The 12,155-nt window shown below is 36.1% G+C and overlaps 1 protein-coding gene across 1 annotated transcript in view; it reads right to left on the reverse strand.

Moving 5' to 3' along the window:
• Positions 1 to 12,155, reverse strand: part of NLK (nemo like kinase) — a 158,798-nt gene that overhangs the window by 50,306 nt on the left and 96,337 nt on the right. The window contains exon 3 of the mRNA XM_077852056.1: positions 9,019 to 9,074. Within this exon, the coding sequence (XP_077708182.1) occupies positions 9,019 to 9,074 (56 nt within the window). The remainder of the gene's footprint in view (positions 1 to 9,018; positions 9,075 to 12,155) is intronic.

Here is a 12,155-nt window from a genome sequence, read left to right on the forward strand (position 1 = left end):
CCACATGTAAAGACCTAACAAGTGGAGACAGAGTAAGCTGCTTCCATCTCCCCCATTTTCCAGGCTATGGTTGGTCCCAGCGCTATTGCTCAAAGACTTCCCCTTTAAAAAAAAAAAAAAAGAAAGAAAGAAAACCATACCAGAAATTAATTCCATAGTTTCTTATCCTTGTCTTTTCTAGCAGCTTTTATAACAATCCAGATCTTAGCTAGGTGACACAAACAGCTGGTTCACATGTGCACATTTAAAGTTCCTCACGTAGTCACTGTACCTTCAACATTCATGCTGATAATTATTCTGGTGCTTTAGCCTAGTGGATCCCAACCTGGAGGAGCACATTCAGATCACTGGGGAGAGCTTTTCAAAAATACTTACTGATGCTGAGAACCAAACTCAAACCAATTAAATAAAAATGTAGGGTTTGAACTTTTTTTTTTTAAAGCTCCTTAAGTTATTTTAATGTGCAATCAGGGCAGAGAATCTCTACCCCTCAATTTCTCAACCATCTGAACCCTAAGGACTTTATTATTTTACTCCATCCATCTACCTTAAAGCATGGCTCTACTTTCTCTCTTGAAGCAACAACTTGTTCTAACTACAAATTCCTTTCTTGGAATACAATCTCCACATTCTAACCACACTATTACTCCTGCTGAACCTGTTGATTGCTAACACCCCAACATCTGTCTTTGGATCTTGCCTCTCCTTTCTCGGAGTACACCAATTCCTCTTCTGATGTCAACTTCTCTGTCAATGTGGCCAGCCATTCTGTGACGTTCTAGGGACGTTCCTCCTGGTTTTTCATTTTCTTGCCAGGCCTCTATGAATACGCAACCAACCATCAATATTAAAGCCCAGTTGTTGAGTACATGGCTAAAGAGGTCCCAATCAATTGCCAAGAATCCTTCTGTTCAGGGAGCCCCGGTGGCGCAGCAGTTTAGTGCTGCCTGCAGCCCGGGGTGTGATCCTGGACACCCTGATTGAGTCCCACATAGGGCTTCCTGCATGGAGCCTGCTTCTCCCTCTGCCTGTGTCTCTGCCTCTCTCTCTTTCTGAATAAATAAATAAATATTTTAAAAAAATCCTTCTGTTCAACTTTCTTGGTCTACACAACAGTAGCTGCCTCTCAGCCCTAAGAGTTGTGACCTTTTTAAGGGTTTTTTTTTTCTTTTTTAATTGTGGTAAAATATACATAATGTGGTGTCCCACTCCATCAGATGCAGGCTCCCAAATGTGGGACGATGATCAGGTGGAAGCCGGTGGCGCGGGGAATGAAAGGATTCACCCAAGGCAGAACACGGGAGACAGAAGTTTATTGAATACACTGCAAAGTGGTGGAGGGACAGGACAGCAAAGACTGTCTGCAAAGAGGCAGTGAATGGGAGCTGTATTTAAAGTAGGAAGTGAGGAGGTATGGAGACTATGGAATTTTCTCCTTTTGGGTAATTGCACCTGGTTGTAAGTAGCCCATTGGTCAGTTAGGGACTATGGATTTTTTGAGCTGGGTTGCCTGATGGGTCTGTATGTATTCAGCCAGGTGGTCACTGTGGGCCTTTTTACCTTGAGCAAGTTTCCATTACTCAAGTCTGTCGTCTAAAAGTGGCCTCTACCCATAACATAAAATTTACCATTTTTACATGTACAATTCAGTGGCATTATGTACATTCACAATGTTGTGTAACTATCACCACTAATTCTAGAACTTTCTCATCATCCCAAATAGAAACTTTGTTAAAACAAAACAAAATAAATAAAAAGAGTTAAATTTATAAGTTTTTTTTAAACTTATAAAGGACATTTCCAGTCTTGTCATTCTCATTAAAAAATCTTTCATTGTGCCTTCAAATTCCTACTGAATAAATATAAATTTTCTTAGTTTAACATTCAAGGTCCCCTCCCCATGATTTGCCCCATCATTATACATGATGCTAAACTCTAGCCAACTGGATGATTTGTCATTCCCTAAAAGATGCTCCTGATACTTAAGTCTCTCCATCTGGAATGAATATCCACCCTCCTCAATGCTACCTATCCAAATTCTTCTCATCCTTCAACCCTCATCTGAAATGCCATTTTCTTCATGAAGTCTTACTGTTTTTAAATTCTGCCTGAAAAATTCTTTCTTTTAAAGTTCCATACCGGGATCCCTGGGTGGCTCAGTGGTTTAGCACCTGCCTTCAGGCCAAAGTGTGATTCTGGAGTCCCGGGATCAAGTCCCACATTGGGCTCCCTGCATGAAGCCGCTTCTCCCTCTGCTTGTGTCTCTGCCCCCCCCCCCCCCACCGTGTGTGTGTCTTTCATGAATAAATAAATAAATATTTTAAAAAAATAATAAAGTTCCATACCACCTGCCCATATTCTTTTGGCACTTTCTACCATATATGATGATTATTTCTTTACATCTTATCTCACTCCATAGACTCTAAGGAAAAGCACTAATAGAGAGCAGGGAATTAAGAGCACTCCTGGTTCCCTGGATCAGCTGTGTCATTTCTTAGTGAATTTGGATGAGTTATTTACCTCTTTGAGCTATAGTTTCTTCATCTGTAAAATGGAGATAAGAGTCAGGTATTTAGAACAGTGCTTGGTACATTAAATGCCAAAAAAAAAAAAAAAAAAAAAAAACTAAACAAATGAACAATTTGTCTTTGTATCTTCCACAGAGATTAGTATAATGTTATGTACAAAGTATTGCTAAATGTTTGGCTGAACGAATAAATAAGGCAGACCAGATACTACATAAGTAACAATTAAAGTCAGGAATTCAGCTGGATTTTTCTGGTACCTTTTCCTTTGTTTTGTCTTTCTCTGTTTCTGTCTAGGCTTCAGGGGTAAGGAGCCAGAATTGGTAAGACAGTGGGTAAGCAAGTTTTTGTTTCAAGTCATCAAATGCTTTTCAAGTAATCCAGCTTGGACACTAAAATGGGAATGAGTGAAAATCATACCCCCAATGCTCTCAGAATAGGCTAATTCTTTTATATTGCTATGCTTCCCAATCTATATTATAATTATTATTTATATGATTGTATCCCCTGCTAGATTACAAATTGAAGGGAAGACACTATCTTATTCCTTCATTTAGCAAACATTTATGTGGCACTTACTATATGTTAGGCACTATTCTAATAGTTGGGAATACAACAATAAGCATAATAGAAAAACAAATTCTGGTTCTAGGCACATAGTTGATGCTTAAGTTTACAGAATAAATGAAGAGGAAATTCTAACAATAAGGGAATCCTCAAAGGTCCTAGGATGTAGATTTCTGGTCCTTACTGGTACTGTCTGATTGGGAGTAAGAGTGCACTTACATATATATATACATATTTCATTTGGTTTGTTCTTTGCAATTCACAGACTCCTAGAAAATTCCCTGAGGGTTATAGAGCTATTTCATAGCACCAGGGTATCATGTATTGTGTATTCTTTAAATTACAAAATGTTTCTATAAAATACAGTATACAAATACTATCAGTTAAAATTAAATGACTACATCTGAGGAACCCCAAACTACATTACTGCTCACCAAGGATGCTAACTGGTCAAAATAGGCATGGAGGTTCCCCTACTGCCTTTTTTTTTTTTTTTTTTTTTTTTTTTTAAAATTTTTTTTTTTAATTATGATAGTCACAGAGGGAGAAAGAGAGAGAGGCAGAGACATAGGCAGAGGGAGAAGCAGGCTCCATGCACCGGAAGCCCGATGTGGGATTCGATCCCAGGTCTCCAGGATCGCGCCCTGGGCCAAGGGCAGGCGCCAAACCGCTGCGCCACCCAGGGATCCCCCCCCTACTGCCTTTTTGACAAGAGATTCCCCATTTAACAATGCCTACAAAGGCCAAACCTATTATCTGAATAAGGACACTTCTGAAAGTAAAAGGAGGAACTTATTAATTATACAGGACCATCAGGTAAAATCCAGGGGCCCTGACAAACCAGACACATGGTCGCCCATTAGACTTCTCATTTCAACTGGGTTTTAGGCTGTAATTGCTTCTAGCACAGAAAACTTGTACTATCCATATTCTTCTCCATAAAACTCTAAGATTATGTTTCAAGTCAAAAGTAAACTTTTCCCAAGGCAAGTCAAATTTTTATTTCCAATCCATCAGGTATCCTGTACTTTCTGGGAAAAGGCATGTTTATGTGCAGAATTCAGAATCCTGACTAAAGCATGATAAATGATTTCCAATCATATAATTACAACTGGTTTCTCTTGGGTCAAATTTCAGTAGGCTCAAAGTAACTAAGTGCCAAAGTGTTTTCATACAGTTTTCCAAACAGAAACTCAAAGTGCAAAACGGATAATGTGATCCTCTAACAGCTAAAAGTTCAGTTAAAAACATACATAATTTGGGGGGATGCCTGGGTGGCTCATCGGTTGAGTGCCTGCCTTTGGCCCAGGGTGTGATCCTGGAGTCCTGGGATCGAGTCCCACATTAGGCTCCCTGCATGGACTCTGCTTCTCCCTCTGCTTGTGTCTCTGCCTCTCTTTCTCTCTCTCTGTGTCTCTCATGAATAAATAAAGTCTTAAAAAAAAATACCTTGATGGGTTAAGAAAAAAAAAATACATAATTTTTCCTACAGAATATATTTTCCAGGTTGATACATCAGATTTTAAAAATATGAAAATAGAAAAGTTACAAGATACAGAGATCATGGTAGATTATTGCTCCTTCCATATTGGACTCCTGCTAAATCTGTTGTACCCTATAGGTAGATTTATAAACAGTCATAATCTAGATAGTTTTTTTAAAAGCTGCTTAAGGAGCTATCTAAACATGCATGGTCTGAAAACTCAAGCCAAACTTTTGGTGGGCACTGATGCAATCATTTTATTACAGCTTCAGGGAAAAATGTATGATTAACTGTATGATACTATATGCTTATACTCCAATTGTATATATGATTACATCAAAAATTCATAGACTTCAGGTTTTCTAAAATGATATTAACTGTTAAGTCCATGTAGAGAGATCTTAAAATGTTTCTGTACTAACAGTTATATATAGAATATAACAGCACAAATTTTTAATCTTAGAAAAAAGTGCAGTGATATGGTACTGTATGTATAATGGAAGGTTACTTAAAATTATTTCTTTCCTTTAACAAATAATAAGATAAATATATATTCTTGACTCTAAAAACTGATTCTTTTATCAGCTAAGTAAATATTAGAACATCCATTAGATGCATAGCAACATACTTAGAACTTACCTAAAATGACAGCCTCAGACCTCGAAGTTTCTTCAAAGTATAATTCCATGATTAAACATTTAAAACTCAAAATATTATCCGTTCTAAAATCTGCAAAGACGCAACAGTCTTCCAATTAAAAAAAAAAAAGCCACAGTCTAAAACCATGAGTAATGTGTATATGCCATGTTTTTGAGATACTACAGATGGAGCTGCTGACACAGATGAATAATACATTAAGTTGAAAATCAAATACTAACTTGAGGTATTATTAATCTTCAATATTTTTATATTTTGATAGTAAGTTTTCTTATTTCTCAGAGGGAAACTGAGGGAAAAATTTTTTTTGCATTGGCTACAACAAATTTATCTGTATTAAAAAGTACAGGACATAGAAAACTTTCTATTTAGGATATTAAAAGAATCACCAAAGGCAGAGCTTGTATGTAATTAAGGCATTTCTTACTTTTCCATTTAATAGCTATTCTAAAACACAAATTTTTTGTATCCTATACTCCAAGCTAAACCATGCCTCCCAACAAAGTCTTTATAATCCTGGGGCAGCTATAGGAATAATTCCTTTTTATGTTAAAAGGATTCAATGTTTTCCAAGTAGCCCCACCCCTGGAAAACACCCTTTTTCTGTGCATGATTTTATATATAGCTAAAAATTATACAACAGAAAACAAGAATAGTTGAGGTTTAGGTTTGAAAGACTCTTCTGTAGCTAATTACTATGAAAGCAACAGGTGTCAATTTTTTAACTGGAAGGTAAAAAAACTAAATAAGAGAGTAAAACATTTATGTAAATGATATATCAGATGGTTCCACAAATATTTTATGGCAAAGACTTTTAATTAAACATTCACAAACAATCCTGGGGAGTGGAATTGCATAGAAACATTATGCTAACTAACAAAATGGGCTGAAATCAGCCACCAACAGGTACTATACCACTTATGTCATTCGTGGTTTTATTTATTTATTTATTTAGTTTTTTTCATTCGTGGTTTTAAACCATAACTATGCTAACTTTCTCTTTGCAAATATTTGAAATAATAATCAATCAAGGATCTCTCAGACTCCAATTATGGTAAATACTAAGTGATTGAGAACTCCTAGCTTTTAGAAGCACAGTTTTTAAAGGAATGACAAACCCAAGTATACAAAATTAATGCCTGATATAAACAATTCATGCTTGAACTCTAAGACAGAAAATGAATATTATGAATTAGCTAAGTACCCAGTGAAGAGAATCTAAATATATCTGGCAGTTATTTAAATATATCCATATTCACCAATTAATTATTTGAAAACTTTCTTTCCTCATAGATGGCCTACATGCAGGGGTCAACTCAGTAGCTCTAGGCTGCCCAAACCCCACATATTCCAAGAGTCTTTAGGACTGGCTTAGGACCAACTCCTGGGAAATAATCTTTGAGCCCTTGCAATGTTCTGCCTCATAAGAGTATCATAGTATACCTGGGGCTTTGGTCACATCAGACAGTTTATGCTAACAATATGATTTATGGTGACACCAGTGTTTGTATGCTTGGGGCAGTGGGCCAGCTGTATTAGTTTAACCTCTGGGTGGGGAAAGAGGAGGGCTGCTTACTGAGTAGCTAAGGTCAGTCATGTAAGTGCTCTAGGCCTACCTGATTAACCTCCAATAAAAACCCTGGACACTGGCTCAGGTGAGCTTCCCTGGTTGACAACATTTGTCTGTGTTATCATACACTGTTGCTGGGAGAATTAAGCAAGATCTGTGCAATTCTACCAGGAAGCCAAGTGGAACTTTGCACCTGGTTTCTCCTGGACTTTGCCTTATGTACCTTTTTCCTTTGCTGATTCAATCTGTATCATTTTGTTGTAATAAACTAAAGCCATGATAGAACACCTTTCCTGGATCTTGTGAGTTCTTTCAGCAATTTACCTGAGGGTGATCTTGGGGACTCCAACACAACCTATAATACAATAAAATTCTTATTTAATAAAGAAGATTTCTTCTAATTTCAAGGTTTGTTGTCAGCAACCTCATTTCCAAACACGTAGAAATAGCATTACACATCCATAGGAATACCTTCTAATATGTAGGTTCTTTTTTGGCCAACTAAAAGGATAAAGGTGACTTGGCCAGGTGTAGGAAGCAACTTCTGATAAATGATGTAAGTATGGCCCCACTACCACTATTTCCCTTCTTCAACGAGGCCCTGAGGAATCTTTAGGGAGTCTTTGGAATGGAATCATCAATGCTTTCTCCTCAGTAGTTACTTCTGATCTGTACTTGAGGAGAAAAGAACTTTCTCAATTCTTCTATCCTCAGGGTAATTCTGTGCTTTTAAAAAACAAAGCATATGTCAAGAACCACCTGACTAGGCCCAAGATCTCAGGTATACAAAGATACTCTTATCAGCCAAAATCTGGTCAAGACACATCCTTTCTCTGGAAAGTGCAGGGTTGGAGAACCCCAAGTACACTGAGATAAGACTTTATTAATTCCATAAAAGATGCATGGGTTAAAATAGCACCAAGGATTACAGCATTCAAGAGCTTTAGGCTTATCAGATCACAACATCCCAGCAGTGTTGATCAGTGACAGTTCTATTACCTTATAACATTTCCCAATTCCCCAGTCAGCTTCGCCATTCTCTTTCCCTTAGGGAAAGAGAATTATCAAAGATAATTGTGTAGTATAGAATTACCTACCACCTGTGTAAGAATGAGATTTTTATCTCACTGCTAAGTCAGAAAAAGTATCTTGCTTTTATACAGGTTTCCATTCTAAGTCATAGTCCTAGTGTTAATTAAAAGCCTAGAGTAAATAAACTATACTGTCATGAGCTCACCAAATTCAATGATTTAGGACTCCCTGTCTTTCATTTAAAGTTTTACCTAGTTAAATGCAGAATGGTAAATGGTAATGCTTTGCCTAGGGCTAACCTATGTCCCAATTTTTATTTTCATGCACAGTCCCAGGAACAAATACCAGGCATTATTTTACAGTTCATTATTATCCATGATAGCTACCATACTATGCTTACACATTAACAGTAGTAATATAATGTTAAAGCCTCTATCCTGAAAGAATCACATAGATAGGAGTTGAAATAAAGACCATAGCATCAAACCGTCTGGAATTGAATCTCAATCTCAATACTTACTAGCTCTGTGATCTTGGTCAAGTTTTTTTTTTTTTTTTTTTAATCTTTTGTGCCTCAATTTCCTCTTCTGTAAAACGGGAATAATCATAGTGTCTTTCCCAGATGACTGCTATAGGGATTAAATAAACTCCTATGTGTAAATAACTTAGAATTGTGCCTGGTAGCTGATAAAAACTTACATAAGTAATGACTCTTACCAGCACCATCACCACCACCATTATTCCAAAGAACTCGGGATTCGACTTACATTATCTCTTTAATTTTCACCTTATTCAAGTGGTAGAAAAAAGGGGCAGTATTAGACCTCTTAACTGATAGGCAGCTGGTATATAGCAACAAGAGTACTTTCTTGAGTTTCATACAACATAGCTGCCTCACTGTGTTCATCTGTAAAATGGGGATGGAAATAACCTATCTCATAAGGCTGTGTGGAGATTAAGTAAAATATGACCTCCAAAGTTCTGTTTTATGGTATCACAATTCAGGATATATTGATAACACTGCTGTCAGATACTTGGGATTTCAAAATTACCTGGTTCCAGGTACTCAACCACTTCTGCAAGGATGAGATTTTATACACCTTAAAGCATAAAACCCAAAAGGTGCTAGAAGAATAAATTAACAAAAAATTGTCCCCTTCTTTCACATTCCCTGGTTAGGATACATTTCTTCAAAATAGTCAATGTGTGGAGGTTGGAGTATGTCAAGGGCAGAGAGTACCTAAGAAAAGGAAAAAAAAAAAAGTCAAATTCAGAGAACTAAAAAGGAAGCAAAATAAGACATAAATGCAAGTAAATACTATAAATTCTTTAATGAGCTAATAAGGCTTAGTTACAATTGCCCACTGAGGTCAACTAAATTTATCAGTCAGGAAACAGTCCTAAGCATTCAGATGGATTTGTAAACTTACTATGTAAAAGACCATTCTATCTAAACTAAAATGAGAGGGGCAATTGGGTTCTACTACATGCTACCAGACACCTGCACGGAAAGTGTGTTGAAAAGAATTGCCCTATTTTTAACAATCAGTGTTGCTCTAAGAGCATGAGGAGACACACCTACCATTCATTCCTTTACTCCTTCCTCTATGTACTTAGAATGTTTACTAAGTACATTCTACCTGGCAGGCAATGTGGTAGGCTCTCTGGTTATACTGATAAACAAAAGTGATACCATCCTGCTTTCATAATTAGTAGAGAGGAAGGTATTAAACAAACAAGCCAACAGTCACACAATAATATAATTATGACACATATTATCTGAAGGGTAAAAGTCAAGAGGAATGGGGACAAAAAGTTTCCCTGAAGTAACACTAGGAGGTGAAGGCTGAATAGGAGTTGGTCAGGATATGAGTAGGTAATGTAAAGGCACAGAAGCAAGAAGAAACCAGGCAAATTCTAGAAACATAAATGCCAGTGCTTATGGAACATAGAGGGTGGGAGGAAAACAGACTGGGATAAAATAGAAGAGGAAGGCAGGAGATATATCACATAAAAATCTCTTCAAATTTTGTTAAGCATTTTGGATTTTATTCCAAGTACAAAAAAAGAAGTCAGTCACCAGGGTAGAAAGACTTTAAGGCATCTGAAATTCAAGTCCTTTATAAAAGTAGCATACTAACAAAGTCACTTCTGCCTTTGAAACATAATAAATAGGCCTACTTCCCCTACCAGCTGTCCAGCTATTCTTTTAAGTTCCATCTATGATGTCACACTTAAAAATTTGAATATAATCTAACTAATGAGAAATCTGAGGCTCAAAGAATATGGAAGAAGTTATTTAATAGGAAATAAATAAACTGTGTGGTACAAGTTCAAATTTTCTATCTTTAGCCAAGTTTTCAAGAAAAAAAATTTTATTATGGAAAATTTCAAACATGTAAAAGTAGACAGAATAGTATCAGGAATGCTCATGTAATCAATACCCAGTCTTAGTAACCTACATATGGCCATGTTATGGCATCTATACCTCCACTCTATCTATATAATTCTGAAGCAAATACCAGACTTATTTCAGCCATACATCAGTAAGTATTGCTAAAAGATGAAAACATGGGGCTTGAACTCATAACCCTGAGATCAAGACCTTAGCTGAGATCAAGGGTCAGACACTTAACCAACTGAGCCACTCAGGCACCCCAAAGATTAAAAACTTTTAAAAAATATAAATAGTGGAAGGGATTATAAGGCAAAGGAGAGGAACTAAGTGGGAAAAATTAGAGAGGGAGACAAACCATGAGAGACTCCTAATTCTGGGAAACAAAGAGGTTGTGGAAAGGGAAGTGGGTGGGGGGGATGGGGTAACTTGGGTGATGGGCACTGAGGAGGGCACTTGATGGGATGAGCACTGGGTGTTATGCTATATGTTGGCAAATTAAATTTAAAAATGTAAAAAAAAGTTGAAAAGAGATTTTAAAAAGCTCACCTCAAATGCAAAAAAACCTTAAAAAATATAGCTATCAAATTAAAAATTTTATGTTTTTTAATACTATCAAATATCTAGGTCTCAAACTTCCAATTTTCTTTCCTTTTTATAAGTTTTTTAGTTTACATCAGGAGCTAAATAAGATTTACATATTATGGTTGATCTGTGTTTTAAGTTATAACCTATCGATTTCTCTTTTTTTTCCCCTTGCAATTTACATGTGGAAGAAACCCTGCTCATTTTTTTAGCCAAGCATTTGTCACTTTAAAGTTCTAAATTAAGCTAAAATCTGTAATGAAAAAGCCTTTACTCACTTTAAAGCCAGTTACACATAAAAGTTTGAAAATAGTTTAGATGTTTTATAAAGAATCTTGATCTTTTCTTTCTGAATTAAAATGTTCATATGTAGAATCTTGGTATAAAGGAAAGGTAACATATCTTTCAGTTTCTTCAAAAAATAATTTTTATCATACAAAAGTTAAATTATTTCATTCCTACAAATTAAAAACCCTATAATTATCTAGTGTCACAAATTCACGCAAGTTCATTTCTCATTATGCGATAGAACAATTTTTAACATGAATATTTGATGTTTGAGGGAGGCAGAAATTAGTGTTTTACTTGACATCTTTCGGACTCTCAACTCTGTATCTGAACAACATACATCCTGTCTTGGGGGAAACCAGAATGCAATGAGTGACAGCGTCCATTAGACAAAGCTATTTTACACTTCAAATCTATCTGCTATAATTAGAGGTTATCTAGAGAAAGTGACAACCATACATTTTAAACCTTGATGGAGAAGAATGAGGCTTTCTTATTCCAGATTTGATGAGGCTTTTTGTGGAAAAGGCATATAAAACAGGGTCAGACATTTGCACTAAAGCATTTAGCTGTGATTGTTAGCTTTAAAGGTACAATATTTTAAACTCTGCTTCAAAAAAATTTTTTTTTTGCTTAGAATTTTTAAAACGCCTGTTATTTTATATTACTGTTATTTTATCTCAAAATGTTTATCAGAGGATGGCATTCCACAGTGTTTCTAGGGGGGCAAAAACAGTGCTTTTAGATCAGTAGAAATGATCCAGGAATCTCAGAAGTAATGTAAATAAGTGAGAAGGAATAGTACCAGTTTCAAACTCTAGACTTCATGCCTGAATCCCCATTTAAATAGCCTGAGTCCTTCTATAACCCCACTATTATTTGTGGGAATAAAGTGTGTGAGATTAGCCTTATGATGTAAATAGGAGACTCTTGTAAAGACTTTGACTTGTAAGGAGTCAGAGTAACCTAAAATATCACCAACTCTTCTTTTTTTTTTTTTTTAAGATTTATTTATTTTGTTCAGAGAGAGAGAGAAGAGAGAGAAGAGAGAGA

The sequence above is a fragment of the Canis aureus genome, chromosome 16 (genome assembly GCF_053574225.1).
Source record: "Canis aureus isolate CA01 chromosome 16, VMU_Caureus_v.1.0, whole genome shotgun sequence".
In the NCBI taxonomy this organism is placed as follows: domain Eukaryota; kingdom Metazoa; phylum Chordata; class Mammalia; order Carnivora; family Canidae; genus Canis; species Canis aureus.